General features: G+C 48.6%; 4 protein-coding genes across 4 annotated transcripts; 1 reads left to right on the forward strand and 3 right to left on the reverse strand.

The window, feature by feature from the left end:
* Positions 1-578: 578 nt before the first annotated feature.
* On the forward strand, positions 579-779 carry Pmar_PMAR003965 (hypothetical protein; the record flags this gene model as incomplete). The annotated part of the gene is made up of 1 exon (XM_002774882.1): positions 579-779. One exon carries the CDS (start codon positions 579-581, stop codon positions 777-779), a length of 201 nt encoding a protein of 66 aa, XP_002774928.1.
* Positions 780-1,920: 1,141 nt separating this feature from the next.
* Pmar_PMAR003966 (hypothetical protein) lies at positions 1,921-4,315 on the reverse strand (the record flags this gene model as incomplete). The annotated part of the gene is made up of 9 exons (XM_002774883.1): positions 1,921-1,995; positions 2,448-2,568; positions 2,619-2,700; positions 2,805-2,882; positions 2,931-3,028; positions 3,375-3,526; positions 3,644-3,705; positions 4,001-4,109; positions 4,166-4,315. The coding sequence occupies 9 exons, from the start codon at positions 4,313-4,315 to the stop codon at positions 1,921-1,923; spliced, it is 927 nt and encodes a 308-aa protein (XP_002774929.1).
* A 182-nt stretch (positions 4,316-4,497) lies between these two features.
* Positions 4,498-6,323, reverse strand: Pmar_PMAR003967 (hypothetical protein). The gene is made up of 5 exons (XM_002774884.1): positions 6,198-6,323; positions 6,036-6,144; positions 5,234-5,370; positions 5,044-5,186; positions 4,498-4,996 (listed from the first exon to the last, which is right to left on the reverse strand). The coding sequence occupies exons 1-5, from the start codon at positions 6,309-6,311 to the stop codon at positions 4,774-4,776; spliced, it is 726 nt and encodes a 241-aa protein (XP_002774930.1). The 5' UTR covers positions 6,312-6,323; the 3' UTR covers positions 4,498-4,773.
* Positions 6,324-7,446: 1,123 nt separating this feature from the next.
* Pmar_PMAR003969 (retrovirus polyprotein, putative) lies at positions 7,447-14,728 on the reverse strand (the record flags this gene model as incomplete). The annotated part of the gene is made up of 7 exons (XM_002774885.1): positions 7,447-7,543; positions 7,578-7,663; positions 7,749-7,845; positions 7,895-8,015; positions 8,784-8,854; positions 10,076-14,545; positions 14,709-14,728. The coding sequence occupies 7 exons, from the start codon at positions 14,726-14,728 to the stop codon at positions 7,447-7,449; spliced, it is 4,962 nt and encodes a 1,653-aa protein (XP_002774931.1).
* Positions 14,729-15,842: the final 1,114 nt, after the last annotated feature.

The following is a 15,842-nucleotide window of genomic DNA, read 5'->3' on the forward strand; positions in this document are numbered from 1 at the left end:
AAACAGAATCTCTTACGCAAACTCGGGCTGGCTCTCTTCTCGGGTGGGTCTTATACAGAGCTCATTCCCTCCTTCATTAAGCCACACAGGTCTCACTGGGAGATACCTGTGGTCCTTGCTCGATATCGTTGGTGCTCACTTGCTTTGGTGGACTTGGCATGAGAGTGATGAACTCTACAGCGCTAAGATTTGTGGGGTAATTAGTTACGACGTTACTCATTTCATTCAGTGATACTTTGCAGGTTCCTATAGCCAGCAGCTTTTGGATACTTTCTGAGACGGCGTGCATTGGCCTTGTCTATGCTCTAACACGGACTCGATCTACGCTTCTGATTTCCACCCTCATGTTCTTGTTGGTTCCCGTCCTTTTCAACATCCCTTTTGCGGTGCTATATCATCCCATTGAACAATATGGTCGACCTGATGTTGCATTATATCTGATGGAAGCCATAGGAGTTATCGCGGCGCTCGGGCTTCTCGCTGGTCATCACTCCACCAAATGTTCTCGACACTTGTTCGGCATCGCTGTGGCCTTCGTTCTGATTCATCTCGTCATTTTACTGGTCGATCGAAGCGAAATGCCTCATAAGCTGAGATATTCCTACGGCCAGCCGTTCGTTTACCGGGACTGCCAGGGTGAACAAGAGACTGTCTTCTGGGGTACTATGACGAGAGATCGTTTCCTTTGTCCTGCTAAGATGAGCGCGGAAAAGCTTTACACGCTCAACTGCCTCGCCGAGATGCCAGTTGAGGGGAAATGGTATGGCTGTGCGGTGTAGGGTGACTTTCGAAGTTTCATCGATAATCGTTGAGTTTCTGAAGTCCTTGGTCTTGTTGTTGTTGATTTATGTCGCTAAAGGCAACGAGAAGCGAAAAGCTGACTGAGTCGACGGATATTTTCCTTTTTCGAACTTTCTGATTAACGTGTGATTTCGAATCAGTGATTTGCGTTAGGATACTGTCAATCATACTCAGCTTGCTTACATTGCAAGTCCCATTCATCGACAAGAGTGACCTCAGAAGGTATTGTACAGTGGTTTAGAGCACGAAGGTCCGAAAGATGGCACGAAACTGACTGTAATGGTGTCAGCCACCAATTCAAAAACCTCCCCGCGGTCGAAAACCCTCGATGGGATATGTAGTTGACGCAGTATGTGGAGAACTTTCTACGATATTACTACAGCGGTATCTCTGTTTAACATGTGAAATTAGCTCACCCTTATCATGCGGACGTTTCTATCGAAAACTCTCTGGAACGCTAAGTGATAGCACACTCACTTATCGACTAACATTGGCCGATAATGAACGAGATCCACAAGGCTGGATAGGGCTGCCCAATCTGTGGACTACCCGGAATCGGAGTTGTTTCGTTCGAGCTGAATAGGGGTATTGAGGATTAGGAGGCATCGCAGGGGATCGTATGCGTGCCGTGTTGTTGTTTATGCGTGCTCCTCCAATCGTTGGGACGTATGCGTACTGTTGATCGGTCATATGATATTGAGATCGAGTAATAAGAGGATGAACTTTCGTTAGTTTCTCTATTGAATACTTGTTTACTTCTATTGTCAATCATCAATAGGGCCTCACGTCTGGCAACGGCTCCAGACCAAGAATCGGACCCCACTGAGACTCAGTGACTAAGCTCGCGGGGCAAACTCAGAGGGGAAAAAGTAGCGGTGCGCGAAAATAGATACCAAATATAGCACGAATTTCGCAGAATTCTCGAGCCGCCAACGAAAATACGGACAATCCGAGTCGGGTTGACCACTGCTGTGGACAACTGTCGGGTCAAGGGGACTCAACGTTAAATGAAGCGCTTGGTATCACCACAACTCAAGCATCCGGATGGGATTGGAGAAATGACATGAAGTGGACGGAGTACATCTGTATTACAACAACAACAGTAACTACCACATCACATCAACAGCCATAGGCCGAGACGATAGCAAAAATAGCAGCAGTAGTAGTAGATGCAGCAGCGCCACGGACGGAAGGCTATAGTGTATTCAGATTAAACAAAGCACTGGAGTAACGGTCTGCTGAGGATCCTACCTCAACAGGCCTAATACGTATCTTTACAGTCTCATCCCGAAGAGAAGTTTATAAGGCGACAGCAGTGAATATACAACACTGTTGTCGAGACACGAAGACGAATGAAGAAAGGATTCATTGAATGGAGGTTCGTGTTATGATATAACGTTCTTGACTATGATAGACAACGCTTTGGCCTACCACAGTACAAGAGTGATAGACTTAATGGTGATACCACGACAACTATCACCATCGATACAGAGACATCTTAAGGTGAATGCAATCGAGTACACTCAAAGCAAACACTCTCGCACTTTCCCAACGAGTCGCCGAAGCCTGGCAGCTGATGGGCTAGAAACTCGCGCACCACAACTTTCAGCTGGACCTAGATGTATGGTCGTAATAGTGGTTGCTACCGGCTCGGCGGCAACAGCAGGAGAACTACTCCCGTCTCCTATCTCGTATATAGTAGAGGTAGGTGCCTTGGATATCTTAATAGAAGGGATCTCTTCAACCGACTCATCATCATCCTCCTCCCTGATCAAGAAAGCCTCTCATCCCCAATCAGCGTACCACTCCTCACTCACTTTAAGGAAGAGGAGGAGGTAGTGTCGATCTCGACGGAAGCCACGGGCTTCTCTGTGGGCATCTCACCTTCCATCGCGAAGCCTGACATAACAACAGATTCTCCGACATAAAACTATATCCTCGATAATTCGGGGTGATCTACCATAGCTCTCGACAATCCAGATCAGCTACTATCGAACGCCTACCCGTGCAAGGCTTTTTATCATCCCGACCAGCCTCGGCGGCGGACCCTATGCGGGGAGTCACATCATGAATCGATATATCTGAACACAGAATACCATCACAACTCTGATTCACCAAAGTTAACCCACCAGTGAGAGTATCCATGACAGTCCTCAGCCGCCCACTTGGTGACCTCCTCAACCCTTTAGGAAGTGTTTGGCCCGCAGTTCTAGCCGTAATGGGAAACCTATCGAATCAAACCACAAACTCACCCTACCAAAAAGACGATGTCGCATCCAATAACATAGAAAAAGTCAATTCCTGGGAAACCCGTCGGCCACCTGTAATCAGCCGTATCGTCACTTATCCAACTTCCCGTCAATGATGAGATCGTGGTGTCTTCAGAGGTGCTACTCTTGTTATCATCAATGTGGCCTGGCGACTTAGCCAGAGTTCTCGAGGCCGCAGTAGAGAAAGATGACGACGACGATGGAGACGATGGCCCATGATACTTCTCAAGCCAGTAACACAACCACTCGGTCGCGCTGAAGTATCACCAGGTTGGTATGCACGCATGCACAAACTTCACTTACGCAGTGCATATCTCATCAGCGACCTCAGCAACTCTACCAGAGACATCATCTTCTTCACTTTCTTCATCGCCAGTATTGTAGGTATGGCCACTCGAAAGCTTCGCCCAAGTAAAAATGCGACACAAGTCAGCAGTCTCTGTGCTTGATGGTACCTACGAGAGAACACCGTGCACACAATCGTTCCCACAGCTTCAACGTTTATACTCGGGCGAAAACGTCACGATGCGACTATTTTCCATCTGAGCAAACTCTCCTCAACAGAGTCTCACGTTTATAATAGTAGATCTTCGATCCGAATATCTGGTATGTGACAAGATCGTTGGGAGGTAGTCTGACGGGCAGGAATCAAATCTCCCAACGACGACTTTTACATAGTCTTCCGGACCTGAGGTAAATCTTCCTCAGATACTGGGCCTAGCCAGGCGGCTAAAGGATATGTAGGGAAAGATAGATCTCGATACGATTATGTGGTCGGACATGTAAAATATCATATGAAGCTCTCCGAGAAGACAGTCGCATGATAAATTGACTGTAGCACAACTACAATAAGGAGAACAACGAATATCCAACAGGTTAGCTATAAAAGATTCATATCATGTCCGGACGCTGCCCACGCCGATACTCACCTATTCCGAAGCGCCGACCTTCAAAAAGCATAGTACGAGGTTCGGCAGTATTAACACAAACAGTCCCTCTACGGGACCCGGACAACGTGTGTCCAACGAAGGTAGAAATCTGACAGAAAGATGGTACAACTATCAGCACGCATGCACACAGATAACATCACTAACCTTAACATCATCAATGATACTCCAACCATATTTCATAGCATACTGCGACGACAGGTCGCCTGGATACGTGCGAGAGGCGCCCCTATCGCCACTGTGGTGATCAGATTGATCACTCACAGTATGGTTGTAGTATATCGGACCAGAGAACATTCAAATTCGAAAAACTAACAACAATTACTAATACTACAACAACAGCACTCAGCGCACAGCGAAGATTCTCCATTATACCATCCCAGCCTGAACATACCCAGAAACAGACCATCCCACCACGTACAAGAGAGTCATCCTACGACGCTATTAGGTACAACTACCACACAACAATCATCACTATGAATGAGTTATAGACGAGATTATGGTGGTGTTTATAACTGAGCCCTACACTGATGCTAATCACCATCCTCATCAGGACCGACACGGCAGCTCCGATAAGGACAGCAACACCAGTATGGACAACTACAGAGTAGTAGAGAAACAAGTAGGATAGTGGTGGCCTGTCCATCAGGCAGGAGTATCCTACTGCGCACAGTGAAGAATATTCAACCTGGGGTATCGATGGCTGTTCCATCAACATGAAAATCCTACTGCGCACAGCGAAGAATATTTCCAACTTATAGTACAACCCAGTCCTCCCCACCCTTCTTAGTGCTAGTCTTAACATGAGTAGTCTGTGTGCCTTCACTCTTCACCTCATTATCCTTGTGGTCTTCCTCTGCGACAGCTCCCAAAGTGATATGCTCCCCCTCTTGAGCTCTCTGCGAGGCCTTCAAAGCCTCTGCCGCCTCAAGCGAAGTGGCTGGGTCTTCAGCCCAACTATCTAACCACACTTGCAACCTATACAGAAAATCCCGTCACGCGCCACGAAATTCATCATCAGCTACCTATCGCAAGCATCGCCCATCTTGTCGGCGAAATCATCTAGCGCTTGATCCATCTTCTCATCAAAGGACGGCTGGGGTCCAAGATTGGCCTCAGCGACGAGTTTCTTCAAAGCCGCGAATACTGCATCATCACCTCCTTCTACCTGAAAATGAGTATTCTAAAATCTTCGCCGTGCGCACAGCAACTCACATTGATACGAACTTTACGTCCGAGTGTACCTTCTGGAGCAGCGATAGCAGCTGCCGAATCGACGGCCACCTTAGGGAGTTCCCCAACAACATCACAGGTCGGACCATGCTCCAGGAATACTTCATCAGTATCAATACCTAACATAAACGACAACTATGGTGATGATGATCATGGCGACGATCATACGAGTTCAGTGATAGATCCAATATATGAACACCAATTCGCAGTACTGAATTCTTTATACCGCTAACACCATCATATCAGCAGGGATATTCCAGAGTCACCTATACTAGTTCAAGCTGAGGTCTAGTCGTTGAGGCCCTAGCCAAGCTCGCAAGCTTGGAAACCTCACATCAGCAGGAGCAGAAAGCAACCATAACACACGATATACGGACAACTTCACTATATACTGTATCAACATAATATACCTAGATGATATCTATACCCTAATACTAACACGAATATATTACTATTTCATGAAGGGGGATATAGACCGTCTCATAATATCCTAACATATATACATCGGGTGTGAACAGGAGTATAACATGATTCGGGTAAGACAAATCTGTACGAAAATTATGAGATAAACTCCGTTGCAGAAAATGCACGAAAATATTTTTGGCTATAATCTTCGAATATGATGTTTTAAAACAAAACAAACGCTATATTCTGGATCAGCACGCTTTCCTCGATAAGACTAGCTATTCAGCTCACTTCGGAAGTTTATCCTACAGATTTCCATAGTATCACTATACATATCCTCTCAGGGGAGGAAACACCCATAACCCACATCTAAACTCACCAATAGCTAACTTTTTGCCGTCTATGGTGATGAAGTGGGGACTCGACAGATCGAATTCCAGCTTGCCTTCCCGGATGTTCGTCACACCGTTCCTCAATGAAACCGCAACCTAAACACGCAACCGTCATACACCCAATCAGCCGTCACGCGCCACGAAATTACAGTAGCATTTTCGAATGAGCCCTTCTGGACTTCATCATCTCCAGAGATCCACGACGAGAAGGGGCCACCGATGGCGGCAGCGGCACTATAGTAGGGCATGGGTTCGAGTGGCATGTGATAGAGAAAATACTAAAACCTGCACACAAGGAGAGAAGAAGAAGAACAGCGTCACTGAGCCACGAAATTATCGACCCTCATTCCCCAACCAGGAACACCACCCTTTCCTATGAGAAAGTCGTGACTGAACATGCAATCTACGGCGTCACTGAAAGACACTCCTTCAGCTGCTGGAGTACCATCACCTCCATATAGTACTCCCTTACTTGATAGCTGCTACGGAATAAGGGGCCACTGGCACAGTATCCAAGTACGAACAACACCAAAGGGGAAGATACGGATGAGGTTCCAAATGACAAGATACGGATGAGGTCCCAAATGGCAAGATACGGATGAGGTCCCAAATGACAAGATACAGACAGGGTGTAACTGGCAAGATATGAAGCAGATGATGATGACAAGCTAATAGTAGGAGGAAGAGAGCTAGGATCTTATCAGTTCCCAAGTCAACAACCAGTCATGTCCATTACCTTCAAATAGTCAGTATTAATCGCATCATGGGTCATGCCTTAACACCTCTTTACACTAGTTGAACCCCGCGAGTGTGACGTGCTGTATAACCTTCATATGGCACCTCACAGACTGCAAGTATCTACTCCTTGAACTCTTGAGCCAATACCCATCACTACCACCATTGCAACAAGATACCATTACTGTCCGAAAGTCACAACATCAACTCCTGATTTCGTCAGATCCTTCATGGCTATTTATATATACACGGAAGGACGGCAACGGAATCGACAAGAAAAGTGACAGCAGCGAATGGCGGCCGATACGACAACAGGAGCCACCATAACCTCATCATCAAACCCCCCTATAGCTGATTCAACTATAGGATCAACAGAGTTCATCTAGTCACCACTACACGAGAGAACGACTACCTGATTCACAGTGTTAAGACCATATCGTGTCACTACTTTCATATCAAGACAGCAGCTAGAGCCCATAGCGTAGAAGGATGCAGATATGATACCACACCACTGCTACATCCTAATCAACTACTTTTCATCCGCATCACCTCAACGTCCTGAACACTTAGTCAATACTTTTCAGCAAGCTCTAATGAATCCTATAACGAACAATATAATACTTATCCATTTGGGCACTCACCAAGACTCTGTCGGTACCCAGCTCAACGATCTTTCACGGAGGACAGCAGCCTTTCGACAGTGTCGATATGGTGAGCGCAGACATGTATACTACTAGGGGGTAACTCCTTAACACAGTAACTGACAACAACAACTTCACAATGGACACGACCACACATCGACCAAGTCCGGCATCTTCTCTGAAGCGATGTGCATCGCGCTTTGGTGAAGAACATTGTCGTGATCTACACTCATCAATACCTGCCACACTGACGTTCAGACTGGCATCTTCTTTTAGCTAGATGGTACAATATGACTCAACTGCTTGCCATCCACCCATTCTCACTTCGAGATGGTCTCTCTCACAGTGGCAGGGGCACTGGCATCCAATTCTGGGAAGGGGGGGTTGTGGTATGTTCTTGCTGCAAAAAAATGGGCGTCTCCTGAACGAAACGTAGCCCATTATTCGACCGACAGAGAGACAGCTCTCACCTTATACAAGTGCCATTGCCCATGAGCATTATAGTAACAATGCCACCACTCGAGCGCTCCTCAATGTCGGAGCATCTGGCTTCTTGACAAACAGTGGCCAAACCGGTGGACTTAACATTAGCTTACAAATGGCGTACCGCACAAGATCTTCATTAGTTGGTCCTCCGATCGAAGAACTGTGCCTAACCAACATCTCCTATGAACTATTCCCTTACTGCATAAAGGGGTGGTTCAAAATACTAGCGTCGAAGAGCTACTGAGCAGGAAATTACGGATATATCATTTTAAGCCTTTTGGGTTCTCTCATCGGTGCTCTAGTGGGCCTCGAAATTTGTGTTGCTGCTGTAGAGGCAGCGAGTGAGGCGGAAGAAAGAGAACAGAAATGCCGATTCAGGGAGAAAAAAGATCCATAACATCACGAGAACAGGTAAAAAGAAACTGCGCCGAGGTGGGATGGATTTGATACAATCCTTAATTCTTGACAGGCTAATGCTGGAAGTACGATAGAGTTCTCAAGAGCGGTCAATAATTCTACGATATTCTTTGACGTACATCGTAGTAGCTTTGCGAGTCTACGTACAGGCCCGTAATGCTCCCCACTTGATCAAAATATCTAGCAGACTAGTCTAGTCTGCTACACATTTTAAGATTTTTTACATATTTCCGGCCGCCCCCTTATATCTAGTCTGATTAGATATAAGGGCGCGTCCGGATTTGAACCGAGGACCTGCTGATCTGCAGTCAGCCGCTCTACCGCTGAGCTACACACCCGGCTGATATGAGGACAAATGAGGAGGGTGCGAGAAGAGCTCTAGGAGTGAGCGAGAAAACCCCCAAGATTTGCTCGAAGGGTGACCGTGGGGATTCACACTGTGTGGACCACACATACCAGGATTGCCACACGTGGGAGGAAGTTTGAGATGCTCTTGCGACACGTGTCGGGGTATCGGTTGATGAACTCTAAGAACAACACAACAAGGGAACTCGAGCTAGAGCAACCAATACTACGACCCTAGGACAATAACAATAAGCGCACTACCTGCACTTAAGTTCTGTATGAATACCACAGACTTAGCAGCACAGTAATCGATATTGGGCTCATTCGCTATACTGAGGAAGGCGAAGGTTTGATGAGATTACAAGGGTGCAGGCAAACTGGACCCACAACACCTCGTCCCCCCCAAAACCTGAGCCAACCCTCAGACTTCACAATAATAAGGACGATGACAATAATAGCTAACGGAAAGATAGAGTCTAGCAAAGGTCAACCGAGCCACGATACATGAATATCGAGACTACGGGACAAAGAATAAGCAAAAGATCCACTTTCCTAATTGGGGCCACGGTAGCTCCAACGAAGTCATTCACAATGGACCGAATCGGGGCAGACATCGAGTACAGAGTGAGAACAGCTGACATAGAACTCTTCGTCGTCCCCCCGACTCGAGCAAAGTCGGAACATGGATCGATATCCTCGGGTCGTGCAACATACCAAAGGCAGAACAAACGGCTATAAACGATATCATACATTGAGGGAAATGAGACCAGCAGTAAACACTTACGAGCCATACTCATAGATAAACAAACCACCAGTATAATCCCAAGCGAGATTCCCCTTGCCGTTTCAACGTAAACCAGTGTGGCGCGACTCCTCCCAGAGCGAGAGAAACGGAGGGTGCCTCAAGATCCCTGGCGCCTTCCGGGAAAATGAGCAACCGCCCGACTCTCAGAGCTATTCCTTCCGGGATCAAGAACATAGAATTCAGCCCTGCAGAAGCCGAATCCGAGTCTCTCCCAGTCAGATGCGCCTATTCCATACACCTTGTGCGCGCGTACACGTGCCGTAAGCAGCTGCACGTGTACACAGTCAAATCCGTTGCACACTAACAGTCATAACCCACATACTTCCTCCACGGTCAACAAGACCATTGCAATAATACCGACCAAAAAGTAGAGATAACAGGCATGAATATAACATAATCCAATCTCGGGAAACCAAAATAAGATAGCCCCAGCTCTCCTCCCCTCTAAAATGTTGGCCATAAGGGACCTCATTTTAAGACCGGTCAAGGGGACAGAGCCAGACCATAATAGAAACCAGCAAACGGCGGTCATACTCGATGACATCAGCCGAACAAAAACAGGAGTCAGCAAAGATAGTGAAGTAGGTGATAATCCTACTCAGCGTAACCACCACGGGACGTATAACGCTCGGGGGAGAAACGCGTGGGTGCCCTGGGAGTACGCATACTCCGACGAGGCGCTACAGAACCTTCTACCTGCTCTGGACTAGAAGCCAGCACATCAGCGTAAGTGCGAGTAGACAAAGTCGAACCACCACTACGAGCAGAGACTACCGGAGTGTCTGTCGCGGCCGGGGAGCTTTCCAAAGCAGGGGTAGTAGGGATCTCGTCAGGAATTACGAGATCAGTAGAGGACTCAACAGTCGCTTCCTCTACTTGTACCTCAGGGGCAGGTGCTGGATCTGGACCTCGAGTCAACGGTAACGTCTCATCGGTACCAGGAGATGCTGTAATCGAGCTCGACGAAGCCAGCTGAGACGCATTCCTAGAGGGGTCTGTAGAGACCGGGACATCCGAGACCAATCCAGAACCCAGACTTAAAGACGGTGTCTCGCCAGAGTCGACCAAAGTTGGCGAAACAGAGAGCAGTTGCTGACGCTGAGCTGAGATCAACACAGAAGGGGCACTTAACGTTTGCCTTGAGGAAGGCCCAGAATGACCTAACAACTGCTCGAAGTCGGCTGCAGGGGCCGACACTACATGGGTGGGAGTGGAAGCCGAGAAAGGCAGTGACCTTCTAGAGGCACCACATTCCTGCGAAGCAGAATCCAGTCCCAACGAGGGAGAATTACCAGAGGACTCCAAACCAGCAGGTACCACAGCAGGCCCAGCCCTACCAGTAGCCTGGAAAACTGGCCCACTCGTGGCAGGAGACCGGAGAACGGCAGACCCTAATTGTACCGGAACTGGAATAGGGGTTTCCAGTCTCGGCACACCGACCTGTGCAGAACCAGACGATGGCGCCTCCAGTCTCGGAAGCAGATCATCTCGTCTTTCTGCTAGAGGGTCAAGATCATCACCATCATACACATAGGGAATGTCGACCAACCGAAGATTAGCAGGAGCTTCGACGTCCGGGACAACCGAAGATCTAGCAGACCGTCTAGAAGCAGCCGAGCGAACCAACTCATCACGAAATGGAAACTGCTCTATACGCGGCCCCTCTTCTACAGGAGGATCCACCCTAACAATGCCAAGCTCTACCGGGACATCGGCAGGCTGTACCGGATCGGGAACTATATAGTCAGTAGAGATAACCTTCTCTTCCTTGGAGGGGTAGTGCCGAAGAACCACCGTCTTCAAGTGCGTTCCCGAAACAAACTGAGCAATATACCAATTCAACTGCCATTTAGGTAATAACTTCCGACCTGGCAAATTGTTAGGATGGTGTATCCTCAGCCTTACACGTTGTCCCACGAAATGTCGACGTGCAGCAGCAATCTTCTCCCTCTCTTTCAGCGCTTGGAACCCAGCACCATGAGCAGTAACCCACTCGTCGACATTGTCCTCGATACAAGCCCGAATACGAGACAAATGGCGCTGATAACCTTGTGGATCAAACACGTAATCAACGTATGGTTCCAAAGCTGGGAAAAATAACGTAGGCGGCTCCCGCCCATACATTAGGAAAAACGGGGCATACCCAGTCACACTATGAGGTGTAGTGTTGTAGGCCCACAACACTGACCGTAAGTGATCCTGCCAGGTATCCACCCTCGTCACATGAGTCCTTAATAAATTGAGAATGGTGCTGTTAAACCTCTCCACATGACCATTTGCATTGGGATGATAGACCGAAGTACGGGACTTAGCTATACCTAGCTGAGCCAAGACATCCTTGAACAGCTGAGACTCGAACGCACTCCCCTGGTCTGAGAGTATCCTAACCGGGGGACCATGAATCGAAAAGAGATTCAGTAGGGCCTTCAGTGCCTCCGCAGCACTCTCACCTGCCACGGGGACAGCTTCGGCCCACCTTGTGAAGTGGTCCACCACTACCAATAGTTTAGATACACCGCTTCTGCCGGGAGCCACCGTAAGGAAATCGATAGCTACTGTATGCCAAGGCGAACCAACCGGATACGGGACATACGGCAAGTGGGGTAGCAAGACGTTCTTATGGGGGGCACAGCCTTCACAGTGCAACAAGAACTCACTAATATCCTTACTCATACCTGGCCAGTAAGCTGTACGTCTCAACCTTGCCACCATGTGCTCTCGTCGAAAGTGTCCCGCCTCCTCATGAAACCGATCTAATGCTTGGCGTCGAAGACCTTCGGGGACCACTGGAACAAACCTCGAAGTCGCCTCTTCATTAATCTGCACTCTTCGTACCAATAGACCAGAATCATGAACCCGTAGGGTTAGCCAAACTCTCCGATAGGGCCGATACTCTAGATCCTTGAGCTCATCCTTCGCTAAAGGCTCTCCTGTCCGGACCCTGTCTCTCACTACCCGAAGAACAGGATCCAACTCTTGCTCACGTACCAAATCAGCTGTTGACCATTGCTCACAGAGGGTGAGAACACAAGCAGGGGCAAAATTGTCCTTCTCCATCGCATCGGCCTCCCTACCTTCAGTCAATACCTTGTCCGTCACCAGGGCAGGTGTACCTTGCAGTTCATGCTGGAGTGCTCCAAGATCTGGCTCTGCCACTTTGTCGTCGGATGTAGTAATCCGGGACAAGGCATCAGCTACGACGTTGTGCTTACCCTTCTTGTAAAATACCTTAAATTTGAACTGGGACATACTAATGAGCCAGCGTTGCACTTTCGCCGTCGTAGCCGTCTGTATCCATTCCAAAGGCTTGTGATCCGAAAAGACGACCAACTCCAAATGGTAACCCCAGAGCAACGATCTAAACCGTTCTAATGCCTTGAAGATAGCGTAAGCTTCCCGCTCATACACCGGCCAGACTTTCTGGGTAGGGGTCAGAGACTGGCTGAAGAAGGCCAAAGGCCTTCCGTCCTGCTCCACCACAGCCCCTATCGCTACATCGCTGGCGTCGGTCATGAGCTGAAACGGTCTCGAGAAATCTGGATAGGCCAACAAGGGGAGACTGGCTATCCACTGCTTCAGGTCGTTGAAGGCCAGCTCTTCCTCCTTGCCCCACTGATTTCCGAGTTCCACAACCTTGTTCTTCGTACAGTAGTTCACAATTTCATAAAGACACCGAGACTTATCCGCAAAGTGCGGGACAAAATTCCTATAGTACCCTGCCAGCCCTAAGAAGGATCGAAGGGCCGGGGCAGTCCGAGGTAGAGGCCACCGTAAGATAACCTCGGCCTTACCCAAGTCGGGACTCATACCAGTACTATTGAACATGTGACCCAAATAGGTCACTCGATCCTGCATAAACTCGCACTTCTTAGCGGCCACCGTCATACCAGCCGCCCGTAGAAGCTCAAAGACGATCCTCAAGTGCTCCAAATGCTCTTCATCAGATCTACTAAAGATTAGGACGTCATCGAGATAAACCCTTACAAAGGGAAGGTGTCCCAGGATGGCATCCATCAACCGCCGGAAGGTAGCCGGGGCACTTGCCAAACCAAAGGGCATCATCACCCACTCATACAATGGGAAGCCTGGACCGGGGCAGAAGGCGGTCTTCCGTTGGTCCTCCTTGCGAACCGGGATCTGCCAGTAACCACTTCTCAAATCGAGAGTCGAAAACACTCGTGCACCAGCCAGGTGCTCCTGCACGTCGTCTGGCCGGGGCACAGGGTACGCCTCAGTATGGCATGCTTTGTTGAGGTTCCTGTAGTCAATACACATCCGGACTTTACCATTCTTCTTCGGGACGAAGACGCACGGGAACCTCCATGCCGACGTACTCCTTCTAATAACTCCAAGCTCCTCCATCTCCTTCAGTAGTGTCGAGATCTCATCACGATACTTGTGAGGGATAGGCCGTATCCTCTCACAAATTGGACGAGTCGTTCCAGTCTCGACCGAGTGCTCAGCTTGAGTACAACGTCCGGGACGTAACACAAAGAGATCCTTGAACTCCTCACATAAGTCGGCAACTGGCTGTTGCGCTTCCGTAGGGCTCTCACATATATCTGGTAACTTAACCGTCTCGTCCAGAAACTCTGGGACCGCAAACCGTAAGGGATCTTGGCAGATATCATCTCCTTCGAAACCATCTACATGCTCCCAAGCAGCTGGGGGCCACTCCTCTCCCTTAATAAGCTCTTTCCCTTTCGGCTTAGACGTGCCGGGAACTCTAGCCTGTGATTCGGCCGGGAGCTTCAAGTTGGCTCTCTCTAACTCCTCATCAGTCATGAGAGGCCCATCCGCTCTCAGGCCGGCACACCCAGTCGGGGCAGAGCAAATATCACAAGGGCGATCGAAGGTGGAGACGTCCAGATGGGCAAATGCAGCTGCACATCCCACGCAGTAATGTTCTGGCTCTCTCACACAGTCGATTTCTATATCCTCTTCGAGACGGGGCTTCTCGCACCAATCGTTAACAGGCACCGAAACAGTACCCTTCGACGTATCACTGTAGGCCACATCCTCGCCCACAGCCTTATCCGATGCGGCATCGGATAAGGCAACATCACCTCTAAGGCATCAACAAGGTACCATTTCACTGAAATGATTTCAGACTGTAATGGTACCTTGTAATTTACAGTCATGGCATTACTGTTCGAAAGTCACAACATCAACTCAGAATTCCCTCATGGTTCGGTCAATCTGGAAAACACAGATATACAAGGAAGGACGACAACGTCAGATTCCTCCACATCGCAATCAGAAGAGTGACAGCAGAGAATGGCGTGCGACACAACCAATATAACTTCATCGAATCCTCCTATAGCAGATTCAATTATAGGATCACTCTTATGCCGAATCTAGAGGGCTAGACCTGTTTATCACTGAGGCTGGAAGTAAGACGGAGTTATCATTTTTGTTCTCGAGAATCTTTAAAGCCTCAGAATCAAAGTCAGAATCTGGAAAGCCCACGTAAGCGCAAATGTTGAGAGCGCATATTGATTTCGATGCATTTGATTATCCCTGCTCTGGCAATTGACCCGATCATCGAATCAATTGCCAGAGCATCGGATGATCGGGTCCCGATGGATCAGCTGCCGACTATTTGAGTGGAGCTTGTAGTGGCGCAGGTTTTTCGGACGCAGCAGCGCAGTGATGGAGCATCTTTACTCCTCCCGAATCGTTGTACAGAATAAAACTGTGCCCGGCACTTCACGATTGCTGGGAAGCGCCGGTCTCATCTCATTGGGAAAAATGAACGACGACGAACCCCCTCTCAGCAGATGAGATACAAGCAACAGCAACTCTCCCCGAGAGTTGCTGCTGCGGGAGCAGTGCTCCCACATAATGGGCGGCAGAAGTAGACGAACCATCTCTGTTTAGGCAGGCGGATTTGGTTGGCTTTTGCAGGATGAGAGTCGATTCGCGGGCTGATATACTACACATAGACAGCATCGCAGAGAATAACATGCGACTGCATCAGAGCTTCTCTCAGAAACTTGTGATACTAAAAACCTGAGGGAAACACATCCGCAATGACCCGGGTTGGTCGAGCGGCTCGACTCGAGCCTTCTATTGGATGAAAAGCGCATCCACGCGTTCCTAGTGGTCCAATAATCGGCAACGCCAGTAATATGAGTATCTGACTGGTATTGACGGGCAACTGGAGCCAATGTTGCCTCGAACGTACCCGTACCCGTACCCGTACCCGTACGCGCAATCACGCCCAGCACTACAATACCATCGAAGATCCAATCGTGGAAGATTTCGCCCGGACATCTTTGATCTTAATCTTTTTTCAATAATCGCCTAGACATAACGAGTGCTCCCAACGAAGTGCCGATAGCTAGCGAACAGGCGATAGCCAC

Source organism: Perkinsus marinus (assembly GCF_000006405.1).
Source record: "Perkinsus marinus ATCC 50983 genomic scaffold scf_1104296957170, whole genome shotgun sequence".
In the NCBI taxonomy this organism is placed as follows: Eukaryota; Perkinsozoa; order Perkinsida; family Perkinsidae; genus Perkinsus; species Perkinsus marinus.

Excerpts from the sequence above, each read along its gene's own strand:
- Pmar_PMAR003967 (XM_002774884.1), bottom strand. The coding sequence starts at position 6,311 with ATGCCACTCGAACCCATGCCCTACTATAGTGCCGCTGCCGCCATCGGT. Across the intron at positions 5,371-6,035 it reads CGGCAAAAAGTTAGCTATTG|GTATTGATACTGATGAAGTA; the intron begins GTGAGTTTAGAT and ends CGTTTATGTTAG. Across the intron at positions 5,187-5,233 it reads GACGTAAAGTTCGTATCAAT|GTAGAAGGAGGTGATGATGC; the intron begins GTGAGTTGCTGT and ends ACTCATTTTCAG.